Raw genomic sequence first — 22,947 nt, 5'->3', positions numbered from 1 at the left:
TGACGATAAGGTGCCTCACTCTGGCAGTGAGGGTTCGAATCCCGGACCCAAAATGGTACGAGAATCTGTAGCTCAGAAAGTGTTATCCCAAATATAACATTTGTTACATGTCGACGATACATTTACACTGGCAATATTTGACCCGGAAAGAACTAATCATCTTTGACATCACATCAGAACCTTGACCTAGGGTTTCAGTTAGTGGCATCTATCTACACTAAGTATGTCTTTGAGTGTTGATCCCCCTAAACCTGAAAGTAAGAATGCGATGCCCCTCAAACAGCACTGATCTCCAACTCCAACTTTCTGATATTCTTTTTTATTGCTACAGGTGCGACCGTGACCTCTGTGACCCCAACCCAGTTCACTATTTCCGGGTCAACCCAGTCGCTGGCATTCGTTGGATCTGACTTCGTGGTTAATCACACCTACTGCCACGTCAAAGGTACTGGTCACCATGTGTTATAAACTACCCAAAACATTTAAAGACCACCCGATTCATGCCATGACAAATTAACTATAGTAATTTGAAGGAATTGGGTAGTCCTTAACTTCCTTTGAGTAGAGTACATTGTTTAGAAAAAAAACACTTTCATTGGGCTATTATGCATCTAACATGCTATTTATTTGTTTTTCATTTTGTACCAACGTAACTTATCTTATTGACCTTATTCAGGTCTGTTTTCACGTACCATTGATCTTACATGAGGAGCATAAATGAAATTAACATTCGCATTGCATTTTATAGATATATTGTATTGGTTTAAGAGACTGAAAACACTTTCCTACCAATTGTTATAAATATATCGTTAACCAACGATTTATCAAATGTTAAACATTATACATGAAACAAAGAATTTAGGAGTTTACAATTGTCCCTTCTTCTTATCATAAAGAGCCATGGTTGACGATACAGCATCTATATAATCAGACATACTATGTGATGTAGGTACTTACGTAGCTGCATATGGGAACTTATCTTGTCGTTATAAATGAATATATCACTATAACGCTTGTTCCTTTGGTAAAAAGTGTATACGGAGTTTACGACTAGCAACTAACTGACTTGTTTTGGCCTCGTGTACATTATCAAGGTGGACAATATGATGTTTTAGCTTATAGAATCAAGGCATCGATGCTAAAAAACTAATACAATAAAATTGTTCGATAAATCTGCTAATGAGGTCACCCGATGGGAACGACTTAAATGCTCTACACATCGATGCGATATCAGTTTTTTTTTAAACTATTTACTTACCTTTCCAGATAGTTTAGATATGGGTTTCCCATTGCCTGGTTTATTATGGGGAATTTAAACATGGCCGCAAATCATTTAGCACTTTATGGTCAGTGGGAAGTTCACTCACACACTGTATTGATACGCGTTTTTAACGTTCTCCCCATGCTGCAAGGTATTTTTAAAGACCGTCAGTTAATGATATATCTGCTAACCATCTCAAAATCCTGATCTGATCTGTATTTGTAAAATATGTCTTCATAATGAAGAATTGTAACTTGATTTAAAATATAATCATGTACATCTCGTGACAAATGTTAATATCCAATCTGCATTTTACTCTGGGCCTTGATGCCTAATTACTGGATGAATTGTCTGTCCGCCTGTTTAACATTACTTCATCGAAGTTACGCCTTAAAATTAGTTTAAGGATGATAAAGAGATAATTACCCGTGTGCGTTTCCGTATCATAAATATCATATATTAGGAATAGAACTTATGTATTATGCTCGCAAAAAGGCTCGTATAATATATATTTCTTATTCCGAATATATTTATGATCCGAAACGCACAAGGGTAATAATTTTTTTCATTTATTATCTATATCACAAGCGGGGTCACACACATTTGTATGTTTGTGTTTCAGTGGGAGCAGCTGCAGAAACTACCTTCCTCGCAAGTGTCACCGACGCCAGCAATGCTGCCTGTGACGTCACACATCCTCCGACGTCATCCCAAATACTGGTAGCCTTGAGTCTGAACACACTGGACAAACTCGCCAGCGACACCACAGTGACGGCACAGGCCGCAGCCCCTACCCTCACAGCGGCCTTCACCAACTCGGGTACAATATACGACTGATACTGCTTGAATAATGTGACAAAGTCCCATCCCCATCCCTCCACCGCCCCATTCCTCACACACCCATGGGGAGTCCGGGTAGGGATACGTCTCTAGGAACATATGCTGATGCTGGTCGTATGAGGCGATTTAATGGATTGGTTGATAGCTATATCGTTGCTCATAATATCAGTCACTGGATTATATGGTCCAGATTCTACAAGACAACACGTTTAACGACAGAGAATACTCTGTCTCGATTATCTGCCGAAACAGATTCCACTTAACGTAAAACGCAAAATAGCATTGACAATTATATGAATTAATCACTGAAAATCAGGAGTGACACCTGGTGTCATACATGTGTTTGTTTAACATACATGATAACTGCGGTGAATTCACTCAACGCCGCATTGGACAGTATTCAGTTATATCATGGCGTGTCTTCTTTGTGTGGGACGAAAGTCCACAGTGACGTAGGTCGTTGATATTAACAACTTTGGTGTCCATGAACCCGGGTATGGTGCTGAAATTAACGCAAGACTCATAATCAGGGACATCTGGAATTCAAACCTACAATCTTCGGATCCTGGTACCATTAAGGGACGCAACACAGCTAATCGAATTGTGTCCCTAAGATAACTTGGCCACACGTGCCCCCGCATCATACACGAACTTCGAAATGTTAACGTGGCAGCAAAGGCAGCATTGATTATTTATACGAGGATGGGTCGGCCTTTCCTCGCACGAATCACATGGCTACAGTATGTGAATAGATACTGATACACGTTATCTTTATTTGCAGGTGAAAAGGTCGTTGTTACATTCAGCGCGTCCGTGAACACAGCTAGTCTCACTTCCTGTGCCGCGGTGTTCCAGGATGTGACGTCACTCGGATCCACTGCCACGTGCTCTTTCAAATCTCGGACCACCATGTTAATTGAGAGTACCACAGCTGCACTTGGTGAGCTTCTCAACCAATAGAATTTGAAAGATTTGAAACAGATATGTTGAACATTAATTATATTAATCACATTTATACTGCGTATCTGTGGAAAAAATCGGATTTACGTTGTTTCATGGTAGGGACGTGTGAGTGAGTATTGTTTTACGTTGTATTTATCAATATTCCAGCGTCGTGGAACTACAGGAATGGATTCGTATTGTATGCCCATGTGGGAAAGAGAACCCAGGCCTAATGTGTGACGAGCGAATGCTGTATCCACACGGCTTTCCTACAGTTCAGACACTTTATAAAAAATACGCATGCACATCATTGTGTCAAATATGTGTGTCATGTGTCAAATATGTGTGCCATGTGTCAAATATGTGTGTCATATGTCAAAGACGTATTTAATCCAGCAGGTCTTGCGTCGTGCTTCAAATACAGGATATAATTACCAGGTGTTGAAACACGTGTTAATGGTGTCGGCAATCCGCAGGAAATAGTATCTGGAGTTAGAGCTCTCTCTGCAGGATCAATGCAAGCAATAGATTAATTATTAAGACGTTCATTGCTAGCGCTAGGAGATGACGGATCAGCCACCACCATTGGCTTATTCAAGCTCAAGGCCTGGGGGATTTCACATAACTGTACGCGACAAACACGACTTTTATTTCCACTGAACATTATTCAGTGTTTATGGAAAGGACTGTTGAATATACACAAACCCCCTTTTAATATACAGAAAGAGAAAAACCATCGGTTGTTTTGTTTCCGACACAATGGATAATTGTGCGGAAACGCGGCAATATAGCGAGAGAACGCGGTAGTATAGTGAGGGAACGCGGTAATATAGCGAGGGAACGCGGTAAAACAGCGACAGAACGCGGAAATATAGCGATGGGACTCGGTAGTATAGCGAGGGAACGCGGTAATATAGCGCAGGAATGCGGTAGTATAGCGGTGGAACACGGTAATATAGCGAGGGAACGCGGTAGTGTAGCGACATAACGCGGTAATATAGCGAGGAGCTCGGTAGTATAGCGAGGGAACGCGGTAATATAGCGGAGGAATGCGGTAGTATAGCGGTGGAACACGGTAATATAGCGAGTAACTCGGTAGTATAGCGAGGGAACGCAGTAATATAGCGAGGGAACGCGGTAGTATAGCGAGGGAACGCGATAATATAGCTGATTAAATCTGTGAAAAAGAGAGGGAACGCGATAATAATGCGAGGGATCCCGAATATTAAGCGTAGGAACGCCGTAGTGTGGCGAGGGAACACGCTAATGTAACCAGGGGACGCGGTAGTAAAGCGGGGGAACGCGGCAGTATAGAGAAGGAACGCGGATATTTAGAGAGGGAACGCGAACATTATTGTGAGGGGACGAATGTTATACATATATATTGACCATATCAGGCGCATTCGTACTATACATATCCATAATCACTTTTCTTGATTATCAGATAGCAGCTTGACGATAAAGACTGGCGCCGTCAAAGCCTATGATGAAACGTATGCCATAGCTGCCAGTGGAACAATCACACTGGCCAAGGGGAGTAACCCTGTCCAACCTACCGGTACCATCCGTGGACCAAGCAAGATCGGGTCGTGCAGTGACCTATCCGTGAATGCCCTCGGCAGCAGTGGCGGGGGAGGACGGGCGCTGACCTACACATGGGCCGTGTCCCCATCAACTGGCCTCACTCTCAGTAAGTATAGTAACTAGCAATGGCGTTTGTAAATAGTAAAGCCAAGAGTAACACAAGGCGTTTGTGAATAGTAAAGGCAAGAGTAACACAAGGCTTTTATGAATAGTAAAGGCAAGAGTAACGCAAGGCGTTTGTGAATAGTAAAGGCAAGAGTAACACAAGGCTTTTATGAATAGTAAAGGCAAGAGTAACACAAGGCGTTTGTGAATAGTAAAGGCAAGAGTAACACAAGGCTTTTATGAATAGTAAAGGCAAGAGTAACGCAAGGCGTTTGTGAATAGTAAAGGCAAGAGTAACACAAGCCTTTTATGAATAGTAAAGGCAAGAGTAACACAAGGCGTTTGTAAATAGTAAAGGCAAGAGTAACACAAGCCTTTTATGAATCGTAAAGGCAAGAGTAACGCAAGGCGTTTGTGAATAGTAAAGGCAAGAGTAACGCAAGGCGCTTGTGAATAGTAAAGGCAAGAGTAACACAAGCCTTTTATGAATAGTAAAGGCAAGAGTAACACAAGGCGTTTGTAAATAGTAAGACCAGGAGTAATACAAACCGTGTGTGAATAATAAAGGCCGAAAGTATTTTTTGTCTCGTTTCAGTCTTTTGTTAACACGTATTCTACATCTTATTATGACCCGATAGAGAGAGAGTTTCTAGGTCTTCGGTCCTGCCCCACACTGAAGCATATGTAACCAGTGGCATCAGTTTGGCAATGTGCCTCTGTTCACCCAGCAGTGAATGGGTACCCGGTAGGATGAGATGGCGATGTGGTTGTTAACCTTCTAGCGCCTCAAAGGCAGCTACTTGTATCCTCACCAGGGAGCTGGGGAGGATTCTTGAGTGCACACTGATAGTAGCGCTTTGAGCATGCCCCTTTGACTGGTGTGGAGATAAACGCAATATGAATGGCCTGTTATTATTATTATTATGTTGCAGCCGGACAAGGTACAACTGATCTCTCCGTGACCGGCACGATGAATGGAGTGACGTACACCGTGACCTTGACCGTGTGCAACTTCATGAACGAGTGCGACAATACCCCGACGAAGACCGTAGAGAAGCTGACGACGGCCATACCAGACGTTTTCGTCACAGCTGGTGCTGACGTCAGCAATGTTATCGCGTCCGAGGGGTGGGTTCATTGCTGTTGTTTTTAAATAATATGTGTAACATTGCATTATCTTTAAGGAACCGAGAATCTGATATTCGGGGTATGAATGGGGGTGGATGTGTGTTTGGGATGTTATCGAAAAACATAAATTGTTCAATAAATTTCTTGAAAGAAATACATATGCTTACGACTGTTGAACAAAAAGGAAATTGCGTGCCTCAAAAATTACCTTCTTACAAGTTTTTTTTTCTTATAATATACATTCAGGCTCATATTTTTAATAAAACAATATCTTATCTCCAAAATATCCTTGATGATATTTATTGAAGATATGGTTCAAGTCCTGTAATATAATGCCTTTTGATCACCAATTGTAATGTTTGTATATTCCAGTTTTGAGCTGAAAGCGAACGCTAAGCTGACAAGCTGTGTGGACGACAATCTGTTGTTCTCATGGAGCTTCAGCGACTCCCGCGTCAACATCAACACCGTCGACCAAACGCGTAGGGTGTACAACGTCCGTGCCGGAGATCTGCCAGGTGAGGGGCCAGGACCTGTGTACAACGACACCTCGTCAGTCCGGACTCTTGAATATTGAACATACACAAGTACAATGTGACATCACCTTGATTTCATTATACCAAGGTCATGGAATTTGATAATGCGGATTCTTGATAACTTAATAATATTTTGTAATATGGAAACGAAAGAAAGGAAGAGACGGAACTTGAACCCACTATCACAGGTTTCTAGAACACCGATAGGACGCAACCATGCACAGCGAATTGCGGTGCTATGTTGCCCCTTATGCCAAGTGGAATCAGTTTCGACAGATAATCTAGGCTGGTTTTTCTCTTGTATTGACAATTTATATTTACTCAACTGGGGCACCTGCATCCCCAATAGCCGTAACGTGGAGCAGTAATCATCCATCAAACTAACGACTTATGTTGTTTAATGGCATTTTTAAAATTGTTTCACAACAGCGTTTATGTTCTTTAAAGGCATTGTTTAAAGTTGGTTAAGGACATTGTTTAAAGATATTAAAAGTCATTGTTTAATGCTGTTTTAAGACATTGTTGAAGTTGTTTAATGCCATCGTTTCAAGTTGTTTAATGACATTGTATAAAGTTGTTTAAGAACAATGCTACCGGTGGGGCTGGATACGCTCACCTTTTCGCGAACGCCTGGTATTAATACTATTTAATAGTGATTCACAAACACATTCTTATGATATAGTCGGAATCGTACAGGGGACTGCTTTTCGCAGAGCTTCCTTATGCTTATGGAAAGGGGTTTTTGTTGCTTTTATTTATTAATAAGTATAATTATCCAAGTACGTGTTTTTCTCACAGGTGATGTGACAATAACGGCGACAGTGACGGTATCACTGGCCAGCGACTCCACAAGGACAGTTCAGGCCAGTATCTCCCTCGTCACCAAGTCAACGCCTCTTGTCGCTCTTATCAAAGGTAAAGGAATATTGAGTTACTTTAGCTTATCTTCAAGTGTGCACACTTTTTCGCAAACACCTTTGAAAGCACACACTCATATCTTATATGCTAAAAGGATTTTGTTTAAGGCGTCAACTTTTGGTACATTCACACGACGAAATCAAGCAATTTGAACACCTGGTGTCATCACCATTTAAAAGTGATCCATAAACACATGCTAATTCTTTAATCGGAATCATACAATGGCCTGTATAAAGCAGAGATTTCTTAGATTATGGAACTGGTTTTGTTGCTTTTAGTGCCATGTTAAAGGATGCACCACAGAGATGTAGATACAAATCCTTTTAACAAGTTTATTGCCGTTGGAGTAACTGTTTGTTACGTTTGGGCGAACTTCATGATCACACTGGAAATCCTTTGATTACGGTAAAACTGAAAAAAACACATGAAAAATGAACGCTAATACACTTTTCCGCTGTGCAGAGGTGCGTCCATTGGGCACGCAAGAAGAGTTTGAATCCCGTTTCGCCCCGATTATGTTCCTAGGTTTGTCAGCACCGTGCCCGTGGGTAACGTCTGAGCCCTGCATCACTTCGGGCTTTCTTCCCACATTAAGCTGACTTGCCACGATATAACGGGAATACTGTTAAAAGCGGCGTTAAACCAAACTCACTCACTCCTTGTGTTATCTGTGATGTCTTAATTGATGCTAAGTTTGTTTGGAACTAACTTCCAAGTTTTTAGAGAGTGGGACGATTTGGGATGAAAAATGTCAACGAGTACCAGTTCTGATTAATCAAGGAACGTGAATATATAACTCGGGTCAGCAGCATGACAGGTGCAGAATGGCCTCTGAACGTCGGTGGCCAGCTGTTTGTATTGTGTAAAGTCACAGACATGACCTAGTGGATTGTTGGTTCCAGGATCGGACACGGTTACCATAGGAACACAGACGGGCCAACTCATGCTTGACGGAAGTAATTCCCGTGACCCGGATGGAGCTGCTGGTAGTCTTGTGTATGAGTGGGCATGCGTCGTGCAGATAGCGGTAAGATGTGTGCTGAGTTAGTTGTTGTTTTATGCCGCAGTCACCATTATTCCAGAAACATCCGGGCGATATATATATATATGTTTTATAAATAGACCAATTTTTAGTCAATTTATAAAATGATTGAAAATGACTGAAATGACTGGATATCTACTTCTTGTACGCAACATAGTATGTGTCACGTGAGCCCAAGAAACACGTGACACATTCCACCTAAAACCTGCAAATGTTAAAGGTCATCGATATAAACTCAAAGACAATGAAAACGTTTTATGACAATTTATCAGTGACAACAAAGAACTATAGACCATATTTTCAGGTGGCAGCCAAATGGAACACTTTTCCATCCATGAATATACTTTTAGAAATTCTGTTACCATCAATGCGTTTCTTGTTCAAGGGAGCATATAAACGCAGCCATACAGATAATCTAAATGTACATATCTGTACTTCTACTCTCAGCGAACCTACAACGAATACAAATAAATCCTATGTGCACATCGCTTTGTATTTTCAGTCGTCAACAGCTACATGTCTTGACCCCACCGGATCTACCTTCCCGACAAGTTCTGAGCGCTCTTCAGCAACGTTTACGATGGCGACGACTCGGTTGTTGAGCGGCAAAACCTACTTATTTACACTGACAGTCAGCAAGTCTAGCGGGAGTACCACGAGGTCCAACAGCGCCTCCGTCACAGTCGTCACTGTGGAGGGCACGCCACCAAAGGTTCGTTACATCAGAATGAGTGAGTTGGGTGTGATGTCGTTTTAAGCACCATTCCCGTCATACCACTGCAGGGAACTCAACTGAAGGCATCCAGCTTTGTACCATGATGGGATTCGAGCACTGATTTTCAATCCTTTGCTCTGTATACTGAGTGAGTAAATGAGTATGGTTTTGAGCCGCTTTGAGCAATATTCCAGCAATATCACGGCGGAAGACACCAGAAGACGGCTTCACACGTTGTACCCATGTGGGAAACAGATCCCGGGTCTTTGGTGTGACAAGCGAACCCCTAGCTTGCCCCACCGCTACTCTTCCAAATGCTATACCTTGATACCTTGACCTTGACCAGTCGTCTAAGGAGCCGCGATTCGCTGTGCAGAGTTGCGTCCCTTGGGCACGCCAGAAACCTGTGATTGCGGGTTCGAATCCCGGTTCGCCCCGATTATGTTTCTAGGTTTGTCAGCACCATACCCGTGCGCGTGGGTTTCACCGAAGTGGTAAACGTCCGAGACCTGCATCACTTCGAGCTTTCCTCCTACATTAAGCTGACACGCTGTGATATAACTGGAATACTGTTAAAAGCGGCGTTAAAGCCAACTCACTTACTAAGTTGATATTGCTTAATAACCCTAGTGAGTTCTTGAGTGGATGTGAGTTAATGTTTGTTCATGAAATGACAGGTGTCATCAACTCTGAGAGTTTCCATCCTCTGTAAACACCATTTCCTCATTACTTTCAATGAGCCTATTACATATATCATTTCATAGGTTTAACTCGTTATATTTATATTTGCAGATCACGTTCAGGGACCTGGCCAATGACGGTAAAGTTAACTCGAACGACGTCTTCACACTCACAGCAATCGTAGAATCTACGACGACAGTGACCTTCACCTGGGATTCAGAGGTCAAGGCTGGTATGTACAGCCGTGATATTATTTAGCGTCTTAAATGTATTTTAAGTGCCTGATTTCCTTTTAGTGCCTGATTATATGTACATATGCATTGCACAAGAATGTGTTTGTTTGTTGTTTATCGCCACACACAGCAATATTTCAGCTATATGACGGCGGTCTGTAAATAATCGAGTCTGGACCAGACAATCCAGTGATTGACATCATGAGCATCGATCCACGCAATTGGGACCGATGACATGCATCAACCAAGACAGAGTGCAGAGTTGCGTCCCTTTGGCACTCAAGAAACCTATGATTGTGGGTTCGAATCCCGGTTCGCCCCGATTATGTTTCTAGGTTTGTCAGCACCATACCCGTGCCCGTGGGTTTCACCGAAGTGGTAAACGACTGAGACCTGCATCACTTCGGGCTTTCCTCCCACATTAAGCTGCCACGCCGTGATAAAACTGGAATACTGTTAAAAGCGGCGTTAAACCCAACTCACTCACTCACTCTTTGTACACCGCTTTAAAGCAAAAAGATGGATGTCACGTGCCATCGAGCAACTGTTTTCTATCAATTTGGAATATATTTGAATTATATTACTATGTCACATTAAAACATGTCGATAACATAAATTCGTTGTAGCAGGATCACTCGGGGAACATGGCGTGTTATGCGTCCCGGGTTAGGTTTCATACCACGCGCCTCCGGCCTCCGGTACGTGGTATGAAACTCGGGACGCCTAAAACCCCATGTACTCCCCGTGGTCCAGCTGCAACTTATTATGGATGCACTTTTTGTGGCAGACAATTTCATTTTTTTCAAAAGTCTGAATCTTAATTATATTTCTTCAAGCATTTACTTGGGCAATCTATTTCGATAGAACCCCCTCTTTCTGTCACAGCTTAGACTGGATTTATTTCTCGTACCATAAAAAGCATAGTGCTCATGATATAATATGAAATAGTGTTATGTCATCAGAACCGATGTAAAGTGCCTTACCTCTGTCTGGTTGAGTCGGGTTCAAATAAAAATAAACTCATGTGGTTTTTTTTACAGGTTATGGCTTTGTGGACTTGACCAACACCAACAACCTGCAGACCACGCCCACATTGACGACCACCTCAACCAACACATACGTCACAGTGCTGTCAGTCAAAGCAGGTAGGTAGATTACACGCTTATCGTTAATATCAGATGTCACCTTTATGATAAAATAAAGAAAACGTTTTCATAATCATATGAAATTTATACTGAGAGCGGTATCCAGGGTACGATTCCGACTATATCATAAGCAGGTCAAATCAAATAGTGACACTAGGCGTTTAAATTCCTAGACGCCGTCGTTTTGATAAACTACAAGTTAAAGCCTCAAGCAAAACCATTTTAGAATATAGTGAGTAAGTGAGTGCGTTGGGTTTAACACCGCTTTTAGCAGTATTACAGTTATATCACAGCTTATCAGCTTAATGTTGGAGGAAAGCCCGAAGTGATGCAGGTCTCAGCCGTCTACCACTTCGGTGAAACCCATGGGCATGGGTATGGTGCTGACACACCTAGAAACATAATCGGGGCGAACCGGGATTCGAAACCACAATCATAGGTTTCTGGCGTGTCCAAGGGACGCAACCCTGCACAGCAAATTGCGGCCCTTAGACGAAAGGGCCACCCGTGCCAGCTTTTAGCATATGAGATATGATTGTCTGTTTTCGAATTAGAATAGTGCATATTGGTAGGGAAGCCTAATCCCTAGTATGAGGCGTTAATTTGGTTGCTGGCGATCTATTGCCCTTTATTTATATTGTGCTGTTAACTGATATTTATATTTTTACATGCTCTCAAAATTCAGACACGGGAGCTACCCGCCTGCGTACATTCTGGGTATTAGTTTTAGTTGTTTTTTTGTGTAACTAAATTCTGTTTGTCACAGACATCCTACAGCGAGGGACGAATTACCGCTTCAGGTGTACTGTCAATGACGCAAACGGAAAGTCTAACGTGGCATCGAAGGAAGTCTATGTTTATAATGGCGTCACTTCCTGTTCCATCACCGCGCCCACGTCCTATCAACAACTAGATTCGGTTAGTGTCATTGTGAAGGGGCAATGTTTCCAGCATAAACTGTTTTAAACATCCTTAGTTTTCGATTAATTATAGGAATATGAACGAATCGGTGGTCCTTAACTCTTTTGAGAAGTATAGTCCAAACAATCCTCTCCGGATGTTTTCTTTAGGAACATCTGCATATAATTAAAAAATAAGTGCCAGGGACCCGTTGCACAAAGAGATCTTAGCGCTAAGATGGTCGTAATTTTCAGACATAGGCTTACATCTATCAAAGCGCTAAGATCGCTTTGTGGAGCGGCTCCGTGGCAGTGATTTTGTAGTCCAGAAACTATGATGAAGTCACACTTGTAATTAACATGTACATATCATATATACCTACACACACAACTGGAATAAAACAACTGGAATAAAACTGTAACTCAACACACGTAGATGTCACCATTGGGCGTCCAACGAAACCTGTTAACAAAACCTGTTCCAAATGTGTTCATCGACCGGAATTTCGCTGTGTTTTTTAGATCAGTCTGACTGTGACCAAGTGCTTCACCGACAGTGACGGCAGTCCCCTCACCTACACCCTCTACCAGGTGAAGGGTGGCAGCGACACCTCCTTCCCCCTGTCCACAACTCAGGACAGTGGGCAGTTTGTGGTCAACGTCGGCCCTAAGGATGACGGGTCTGGGAAGAACGTCTTCGCCGTTAAGGCAAGTATTCTGTCACGTCCTTCCCATCATGTAAGGACCATTTTACCGAAAAAATACAGGCTCAGGGAACATAACAATCCAACCAGTTGGTTCAACTTATGGATGCCAAAAATGTTTTACGTTGATTTGATCGTTTATTTTTGCTTTTACAAAAATGACAGAAAAGAACATGCTACAAATATGAGACGAACAGTTCCAATTACTGAACATAATGAAGTACATTTTACATGCATCGAAACACATAATGTTCTGTACAACAAAAATGTTTCCATGTGGGAATTCATCAGGAATCAATTAATCAGATTTAGTAACAGAAACAGGCGGATGCTGACATTAACATCTGCTCTCTTTTGGGTTAACGAATGCGAACTGAATAGCATTTATTTCCAGCATGTTTTTCATTTACATCTGAAATTGACCTCCGTGAAGATCCAGGTTAGAATTGGTCTTCGGTAACTGATGCTTTTCGTAAGAGATGACTAACGGGATCGGGTGGTCAGGCGTAGATCGATGTTCATGACGTCAATCATGGGATTGTGTGGTCCCGACTCAATTATTTACAGACCACCGTCCTATAACTGGAAAATTGTTGAGTGTGGCTTTAAGCAACTAACAAAGATACTAAATGTTGGCCAAATTTCAATTTGCTCGATCCCATTTTTTCAGGTGTGCGCAAACAAAGGAGGCTGTACGGTTTATAAAACGGGAGACATCACCGTGACGGCAGTTACTGCAGCTGCCCTGGCGGCCAAGAAGACGGCAGTACTCGGCAATGTCGACACGCTCACGAAAGAAGGTATTTCCATTCTATCACGTAGTTATTGTACCCGTCTTCAGCAACCCATGTTTGTCGTAAGGGGCCACTAACGGAAGACTATTTCCTTATGTGTTTGGTGAAGACCTTGATCGGGTGGTCGGGTGGTCAGACTTGGTTGATGTCCTCGGTTGGTCCATCATCTGGTCCACAATCGATTATTTACAGACCGCCGTCATAAAGATGGAATATGGCTGAGTTAAAAAAACAAAACAGACGTTGTTACTGCTCTGGCTTCCTTGGTTTAATGTTCTGGTGGCAATGGTCGTTATAACAACCGGCAACGCTTACTGCTTGTTCACAACTCTATTGAAGAGACGCAAAGGTCGGCTATAGGTAAACTCAAACATGTTCCAGTAACTGACACAGACAAGTCAAACATGTTCCAGTAACTGACACAGACAAGTCAACCATCCCAGCAAGTAACTGTCCTCTCATGCCAAACATCTTGGCAACATCTAAGACATGGATGTTTTTGTTGTTGTTGCAATATTCCAGCTATATGACGGCGGACTGTAAATAATTGAATCTGGACCAGACAATCTAGTGATTGACATCATGAGCATCGATCCACGCATTTGGGATACGATGACATGCCTCAACCAAATCACCGAGCCTTACCACCCGATCCCGTTAGTAGCCAATTACGACAAGCATAGTCGCCTCGTCGCCTCTTACGATAAGCATGCGTTGCTGAAGACCAATTCTACCCCGGGTCTCCACGGGTCCCGTATGTGTTTCTATAACACTAAATGAAATAAGTATTACTACAATCACTCGTATTATATTTGTGTCACAGGTAATCCCTTGGATGCTTCCGTCTCTCTCAGTATCTACATGTCTGCCCTCACCGGAAGTGTCAGCCGACGTCGACGTAGCGCTGATGAAGCCTTGGAACGTTACAGACGTAGCACAGTCGTCACCACAGACCTTGCAACCCTACAGATAGATCTCGTCAACAAATCCCTCAATAACATACAGCTGAAAGAGTCTGTGGGAAACACGTTGTATGGTGTTCTGGGCGCGTTACCCGCGACGACAGTCAGTGACAGCGACATGCAGGTGGTTACAGGGTTCTACTTGACCATCACAAACTTTTTCCAAACAAATACAATCAAAATGCAGTTTACCAGTGTTCAGCATTTAGACACGTGGACTGTGGCCCTGGCAGCAAGATCGATAACTGGTAGTGATGTAACGGATCTGTCTTCAAAGGCAAAGAAAGCCGCCAGGCTTGGATATCAATTGGAGGAGACTCAGACCTTCACCTTGTCTCAGTCAACCCGGAAGTACATGTTCGTCATACCCGGGACTGGCCACGTCAGCAAGGACACGGACAGTACGGTGATCAGTTTTGGAGACACCCTACGGAAACAGTAGGTCTATTTCTTCCCCTACCACACGCTGCCTAGTATTGACAGAAGGGACCTAAACTGACCCAATATTTACGATGACACTAAATATAAATGCATGTCAATGATCTGTATTCCATCGAGGCTTAGTCCGACCTCTCCATAACCATCAACAAATCTACATGCAGAACCACACTTTACATAATATATACTGAACGAATAATTGTTTCTTTATCAATGTTGATAAGCATGTAGTAGTAGTAGTAGTAGTAGTAGTAGTAGTAGTAGTAGTAGTAGTAGTAGTGTGAGAGAGAGAGTGAGTGAGTGAATGTAGTTTTACTCAAAGACATCAATATTCAGATAATATGATGACTCTCTTTTAATAATCGAGAGAAAGACGCGACTATGCTTGTCCTATTAGACGATAAACGGGATCATGTGGTCAGACTGACTTGGTTAATGCATGTCATCTTATCCCAATTGCCTCGATCAGTGCTCTACAAACAAACAAATAATCGAGACAGACCATTGGTCAACGATGTATCCTGTCTTTGTTGTAACCCTGCGATCTCATCTTTAGCGACTCTTACCGGATCACCAATTTTATTTTTATCGGTTTGTCGACACCATACCTTGCTCGTGGTTTTCATCAAGGTTATAATAGTCAAAGACCTGTATCACTGTGGGCTTTCCTCCCATATCAAACTGACAAGCCGTGATACAACTGAAATAGCGTTCAAAGCGGCGTTTAAAACGCTTCAGATAAGCATAGTGTACTGAGCATCCATGATCAAGGATGAAGCAATAGATGATTTGTTGCAGGTTTGCGTCCTGGTCGTGCAGCTCGGGAACGTGCGAGGGCGTCGGCGTCGAGATGACAACCAGCAACACCGGTGTCGACCCTTACTCGACCACCAGCGACGACATCAAGCAGAGAGCTACAGACGTCCTGGAAATATTGCTCATTGATCCAAAATCAGGTAAAGAAGCCTAGGTTGCAGCAACTGTTATAACGTCACGCATTGGCTGTAGTATCTGTCGTGTGAAGAGCAACTGGAATTTCTCTATGATGCATTCAGAAGCTGTAGACAGGATTGACTTTTAAATAATTTTATCTTATTATTTTAATGCAATGTTTCGGCACAAGCGCCACAGCGCTAATAGCGCTAATAGAGGTTCCAGCGCCTGTACTGAAAGAAGTTAAAACACATAGTTGCGCCAATCCTGTCTTCAGAAGATTGAATATCATTGTGCGCTATCCGTGACCTTTATGAAATTTGTAAGACTTTTTAAATGGTTCCCAGATGACTCATGTTTTTCATTTAAAATAACTTGGGCAAGGATGTCAGGTCTCATTTAATCATTATGTTGTTTTCATGTAAAGTTCATATGCTGACGCATTTTATAAATATGTTAAATTGTTAAAAATCAATTTAATCATATCATTAGGTCCTTCAACTTAACGTTTTGTTTCACTTCACAAGTCAAACGTTTAACACGTATTTATTACAAAACTGGACCCTGCAAATAAGTACGTTTGCTTCAATGCTGATGTTTTGTTTCAGGGGCTGAGATATCTAGTATCACTGGACTGAGCAGCCCTGTGACCATGACCTTCGTTGTGACGCGGCCTCAGTCTGGGACGTCCTTGACCTGCAAGTACTGGAACACGCTCAGCGCGAGATGGGAGACGGACGGAGTGACGACGTCATCACAGTCCACGAGCTCCCTCGCATGTACTAGTGACCATCTTACTGGCTTTTCAGGTTTTGCGGAAAGTAAGCATTTTTCAAAATGATAATTTGTTCTTTCTTTTTACAGTTTTTCTGTTGTTTCCTTTTAAGCTCTTGTCTGTGTTTCATTTACTCGTTTTTTTAAGTGAGTAATTTCATTTGCTCACCTTTGGGGGAGATGTGTGTGCCTTAAAACATACATTGATGACCGCTGTTAACACAATCGATGGTTTTAAATATAAGCAACAAAAATCCTTTACATGATCATAAGAAATATGTACTAAAAGCCCTGTACGATTCCGACAATATTATGAGCATGTACGTATTAAACACTATCAAATAGTGATGATACCAGGTGTTCGCCAAAAAGTGAGTGTATCCTTCCCCACATGTGGCGAGCGTCACAAACACAAGCAAAGGCAAGTGAAGTGATCACACACAAAACACGGGAACAGATGGTTCAGGTTACAAAAGGGAATTGCACTGGACAAATCTTGGTCAAATTTGGAAATGTTCTCCACATGTCTAAACTCATCAAATTCTCACGTTGTTAACGGTAATGAATATTCCTTATTTCTCTTTTCCAGCAACAGAAACAACCACAGCCAAATCAGAGCAAACAGGTTTAATCGTTGGAATCGTCTTCGGCGGTATCATTGGGATGTGTGTCATTGTAGGTGTCGCCATCGTCATAGCACTCGCCGTCAACAAGAAGAACAAGGTGAACATAGTCGAGGCCATTTCTCCTCCACTCGGACCAGAGCCCTGAATGACATAATCAGTGACGTCATGATTCGCCTGCCTATCAGGTTCTTCCTTTAATATGTTGGCTGGTAATTGGGATCTACTTTACTTGCAGTGATTTGAAGGGTTATTAGATATTCTGACGTAAAAAGGTTGATCCTTAAGTTCGTGCGTTCCATTTATGACAAAAGCGGAATTTATGGGAGTTTTAATTGTATCAATATTTGTATAACAAAATGATTATATATTTATACAAATGAAAGAAACTGTATCATTGATATACGTATTACGTACAATTTGGTAAATTAGGGCAGATTTTTTTATTCGTGCCCGAAATGTACGCCTGTTACACATTGCATACGGTATGACGTCATATTCTCGTGGCACCATTACAACTAGTGGGATGGCATGTTGCTAAGTGACCATGGATAGAGCACCCGTTTTATCTTTGCAGTGCTATCTGACACACACACACCCCACAACCCGCCCCATCGTCTTTGCACAAATTCAAGTTTGATGGGTACTGAGACATTAATACAAAATCTTACTTCACCAGAACTCAGTATGCTTTCTATGAGCCGTCATGAGACATGAATTTCCGTTTGAGTATCGAAATGTAAACAATTTAATGACATCAATGGTATGAGTAAAAAAATAATTAAATATCCAGCGGATGATTTACAAGATAACATTGCGAGTAGTATTTGAAGAGGCTGTACCGAGGGGTTTCCATGACATCAGCTTACCATAACGCATTATTTCTAACGGATGATGTGTTTGACGTACAACGAAGTAAACTTCAATCAAACCCGAACTTGTACATACCTGAAGCACAATACATATGTAATGGGTTTTTTATAAAGTTGGTACGACTCTGTGTACAATTCTGATGCTTCGCGTTTCTGTACATGCAATCTCTTTAATTTTAAAGTGCATCTATCGTTCATCTTCTTCAACATACACGAGAGGAACGATGGTGCATTTAAACCGTAGTTCATACAAAGTGGTTTTCCTGTCGGATATATCGCAATAAGTGTGACCGTGACATTGTTCTTTTATTTATTGTCAGACCTGGTTGGTCTACCTTTACTCCACGTGTTCTGGCAGGTCTATAAAAGAAGTCATAAAACTCCTGAAACTGAAAAAATATACCCCAAATATGTGTTTACAATATTGCTCATGCTTATAAAAATATCGGGTAACTCGTCCATATTTGCACTTGCGGATTTGAACGTTTTTATGGATGATGATTTTAATTGCAATATTCTATTACAGATATTTGTAGTTGACTCGTTGATTTGTAGCTTATGATGAAACTCGATGACTTCAGTCCACCAGCAGAAACATCGACCACGTTCATATAAATATAATACGTCATTGTCAGAACAACAAGGCACAATTATCCGACAAAAGAGATGCAATTTGGCATAAATGGCAAATAGCTGTGAAATTCTATGAAAATCAGTGATGACACCGGGTGTTTGCTGTGTTCATCCATAGGTGATTACACGACGGAGAGATTCCGTTACCCCAGCAACAATAGTTCTACTTCAGAAAGTAAAAGCGACTAAACCCTTTCCATGTCCGTAAGAAATATCTGCCCAAATCAGAGTCGATTGTCCGATTCCACTGATATCATGAGCATGTTGCAGCGATATTTCATATATATTTCTGGAGTTTATTTTTTAAGCTTTTGATAGAGTTACGAAGCGGACACCTGGCTCGCTTATCAGCATTAACTATTTCAGTGTTTCTTGACTGAGTCGACAACGTGTCGTGGTAGCCCAATAAGGGCTATCTTGGTTACCTGGGCCAGAAGGAGATATTGAACTGACACATAGACCATGCATTATCAGCGAATTCCTCTGTCAGGTCATTCTGTGATCCAGTGTGAATATTTTCTGTTAAAACCGTTACATATATCCAATGTTTGTTTTTTTTAAACGTTTTTATTGTATATTATATATCCAATGTTACTGTGGCATGTACATCTGGCATGTTTACATACCGATTACGTAAATACGTTTTAGAGACCATTTTGCTTCCTCTAAAGTGTAAAACGAAATGTACTTGTGATGTAATTTGTTGTTAGACATAGAGACAATTTTATGTAACAATTAAGAAGAGACATTGTATCAAACAATGCTCCAAAAAATATATATTTGTTTAGATTGCAAATGAAGCGATGCGTTGTTCTCTTATTGGTAACGTATTTGAACTTTCTACCGCGCACCCATTCACTGCTGGGTGAACAGAGGCATATTTCCACCTGCCTAAGGAGACACCACATGTGCCACATGTGCTTCATAATGAAAACAACTTATTGTCTTATTGCAACAATGACTGAACTTTTTTGTCATATCATAGCATATTTTCATATAGCATACCACCTTTTGAAGAGCGTTGAATTAATTTATTCCACAAATATTGTAAATTGGTAAAGTGCTAATTACCTGGTATTCAAAGGTGTCTGTGATTTTATGACACGTTATTGTGTTATGGAAATATGTTGTAAAATATTCGAAAGTTGCACATGTACATACCCTATGTTAATATTCCCTTTTTACCATTCCGTCCAAATCATGCTGTACCGGCGCGGCATGGCTTCTAGTTTCCGGCCCGGTTAGATAGTGTAGAAACTGTTATATTGACTTCGCTAATGCTAATTACCAGCAAGTCATGACACACTGCTGCAGGGTCCACAGTTCATTTATGGCCTGGGTGGGGTCAGGAACAATTTACAGGAGGGTGGTCATGGGAAATGCACATCTGTAGAGGTAAATCAAAGCAGGCATCAGTGAACTGATCCGGCAATAAGGAGTGATGAAACCCTCTTAGATGAGGGGTCTGGGGAGGTCAGCCTTTTGGAAAGTCAACACCCCCACCCAACACACACACATGTAATCTGAATGTCGATTGTGAACATTTATGTTCAAGCCCGCGTACATGTACTTGCAGACGGCAGCGGTTGAAATATTTTAGACAAAAAGACGACCCTGTTCACTAACTCACTTACCTTATGTCTTTGTGTTTATACACACTAGTCACTATATTTATATGTATTTTCACCTTGTTAATAAGGTCATGATTTTCTTAGTTGTTATAAAAGATCTACAGATATTTTTACATTAAAATATACATATTTCTGTGTGTAAATAAACTTGGCAATATATCTTTCATAAATACCCTTTCTGACTGTGATTTTATTGTACGTCCTTCAAATAGATACGGTCTGATGTTCGTGTTTATCTGCACCTCGGATGTCAACCCTGTATAGTTATATTAGCTCCATGCGAGTTGCACTGCTCAACATGGGTGGAATTATTTCAGATATTTCTTCAGCTGAGGCTGCAAACCCAGATGCGCCAGATGCATTTTGTCAATGAAAAACTATGCGCCTAAATTTCTTTTTTACATCATCTTACAACAATGTTATTTTGTGGCAGACAATTGCTTTTTATCAAGAGTCTATAGCAGAATTAGCTTTTTTCGTGCATTTCTGGGACAGTTTATGTTTTCAATAAAATTCAAGCAGCAAGAATATCGAATGGTCGGTCCCTTGAAGAAATGACAAATTAATTTATTTCTATTTTTCATTTTAACCATTGTTATTTAGACATGTTGAGAAGTGTAATTTGTATCCATATTTAATGCTACAAACGTTTGTATTTGCGCATAGTTAGTTTGTGTCATTTTACCTTCGTCGAATCCGAACATTATTTTTTGTTGCGAAAATTAAATTGTATTAAATTTATGATTAAGTTAAGATCACTCGTTACAAGTATGTATCTTGTTGTTATCGACGAATCACAACCGACGCCTGTGATATGACTGTTTGTTTGTACTGAGCGTGTTAATTTGTTGTCATCGTTATTGTTGCATCTTCTGTGAATAAAAAAGCAATGGTTTTGTCTAAGAATGACCCTTTTTTGTCTCCCTGGTCGTTCCGTGTGACGCTGGAAGCTCATTCTAATGATGAATTCGATCAAATTCTTCGAGTCCTCTAACACCCAAGCATGTTCGATCATTTTCAGCTTCTGCTGGTAAGTCGACACGTTGGTCCGTCCGAAGATACCATTATGTCAAGTCGGCCGAAATAAAACTATTATGGACCATGATCTCCATGTGAATGGAGGAAAAGAAATACCAATGACCATTGAGCTTGTTTATATGCATTGAAAGCTTATTCTAAAATTTCAATGAGTGAAGTTGCAGCTTTTTCTATAATCGCCAAGAGACTAACCGTATTTTCGGGTGCGGTTATACTGAATGATGAGTGCACTGTAGTAATTTGGATGTATATGTATGTCGTTACATCAGAATGAGTGAGTTGGGTGTGATGTCGTTTTAAGCACCATTTCCGTCATACCACTGCAGGGAACTCAACTGCAGGCATCCAGCTTTGTACCATGATGGGATTCGAGCATTGATTTTCAATTCTTTGCTCTGTATACTGAGTGAGTGAGTGAGTATGGTTTTACGCCGCGTTTAGCAATATTCCAGTATTATCACGGCGGGGGCACCAGTAATGGGCTTCACACGTTGTACCCATGTTGGAAATCGAACCGGGCCTTCGGCGTGACAAGCGAACGCTTTAGCCACCAGGCCACCCCACCCCTATATATAAGCTAGCTACGAGATAAATCGCAAAGAACAATGAAGAACGAGACGTGGATTATGTCACGATAAAACATAGTTCTGTCATGACGTCATTCCTGAAGATTCGAACATACGCTCGCAACTTGATGACGTCGCAAATTGGCATGCTATTTTTGAGAGGTTGGTGACTTGTTCCCCATAGATGTAGCTGTGCAACAAAGATAACCACAATGGCCGAACGATCGCATCCGTAAATGGGCGAGATGTGGCAGTCTGAGACGGGAGAGAAGGTATAGATGAACGTGAGAAATGTGAGAAGTTTTAGGAAATACCTGACTTAACCCCCCGTTCTTCAGTTGGATCGTATTCAGGGAGTCATCATCATTTACATAGGGTAACTATTATAAGTTATATTAACAGCCTGAGAGACGCTGTATGTAAAGTTGATACTGGTATATCATAAGAAATATGAAACCAAAAACGTTATTCACAATTCTATGTGTATATATGTTTCCCAGCGATACTAGGTGTAGTGTTCATTAACACATTAACACAACCGTGAAGATCGGGGTTAGAATTGGTCTTCATTCCTTGTCATGAGAGGCGACAATGCATGCCTTAAGAGTTGACTAAAGGATCGGGAGGTCAGACCCACTGACTTGGTTGATGCATGTCATCGTATCCCAATTGCGTAGATAGACGCTGATTATGTCAATGACTGGATTGTCCGATCCAGATTTGATTATTTACAATATTTATCATATTGCTTGAATATTGCTGTGTGCGCCCTAAAACAACAAACAAACAAAATTTTCTAGTTTTGCCTTTGCAAGTATCTGTTCCCCTTCCCGTTGTTCTATAGATGACTTAATTTTACTTTTACTTCTCCGACTTGGTAGGCCGATCCATGGAAGCCGCCGTTCTTCTTGCAACATTCAACAACAAACAAGCTAACTGCCACTACACGA

General features: G+C 41.4%; 1 protein-coding gene across 1 annotated transcript in view; it reads left to right on the top strand.

Moving 5' to 3' along the window:
- The window catches only part of LOC139466849 (platelet binding protein GspB-like), a 54,522-nt gene extending 33,268 nt beyond the window's left edge, over positions 1–21,254 (top strand). Inside the window, exons 9-26 of the mRNA XM_071248587.1 lie at positions 332–445; positions 1,884–2,081; positions 2,883–3,041; positions 4,488–4,733; positions 5,665–5,860; positions 6,233–6,378; positions 7,195–7,311; positions 8,217–8,341; positions 8,859–9,068; positions 9,864–9,984; positions 11,026–11,130; positions 11,897–12,048; positions 12,552–12,737; positions 13,404–13,533; positions 14,351–14,927; positions 15,726–15,883; positions 16,469–16,681; positions 17,224–21,254. Of these exons, the coding sequence (XP_071104688.1) occupies positions 332–445; positions 1,884–2,081; positions 2,883–3,041; positions 4,488–4,733; positions 5,665–5,860; positions 6,233–6,378; positions 7,195–7,311; positions 8,217–8,341; positions 8,859–9,068; positions 9,864–9,984; positions 11,026–11,130; positions 11,897–12,048; positions 12,552–12,737; positions 13,404–13,533; positions 14,351–14,927; positions 15,726–15,883; positions 16,469–16,681; positions 17,224–17,405 (3,335 nt within the window). The 3' untranslated portion in view covers positions 17,406–21,254. The remainder of the gene's footprint in view (positions 1–331; positions 446–1,883; positions 2,082–2,882; positions 3,042–4,487; positions 4,734–5,664; positions 5,861–6,232; positions 6,379–7,194; positions 7,312–8,216; positions 8,342–8,858; positions 9,069–9,863; positions 9,985–11,025; positions 11,131–11,896; positions 12,049–12,551; positions 12,738–13,403; positions 13,534–14,350; positions 14,928–15,725; positions 15,884–16,468; positions 16,682–17,223) is intronic.
- Positions 21,255–22,947: the final 1,693 nt, after the last annotated feature.

The sequence above is a fragment of the Haliotis cracherodii genome, unplaced genomic scaffold, assembly GCF_022045235.1.
Source record: "Haliotis cracherodii isolate W230 unplaced genomic scaffold, xgHalCrac1.p SCAF_19, whole genome shotgun sequence".
Lineage (NCBI taxonomy): Eukaryota > Metazoa > Mollusca > Gastropoda > Lepetellida > Haliotidae > Haliotis > Haliotis cracherodii.
The sequence above is the reverse complement of the archived record's forward strand: the minus strand, read 5'-3'. Positions and strand labels throughout refer to the sequence as shown.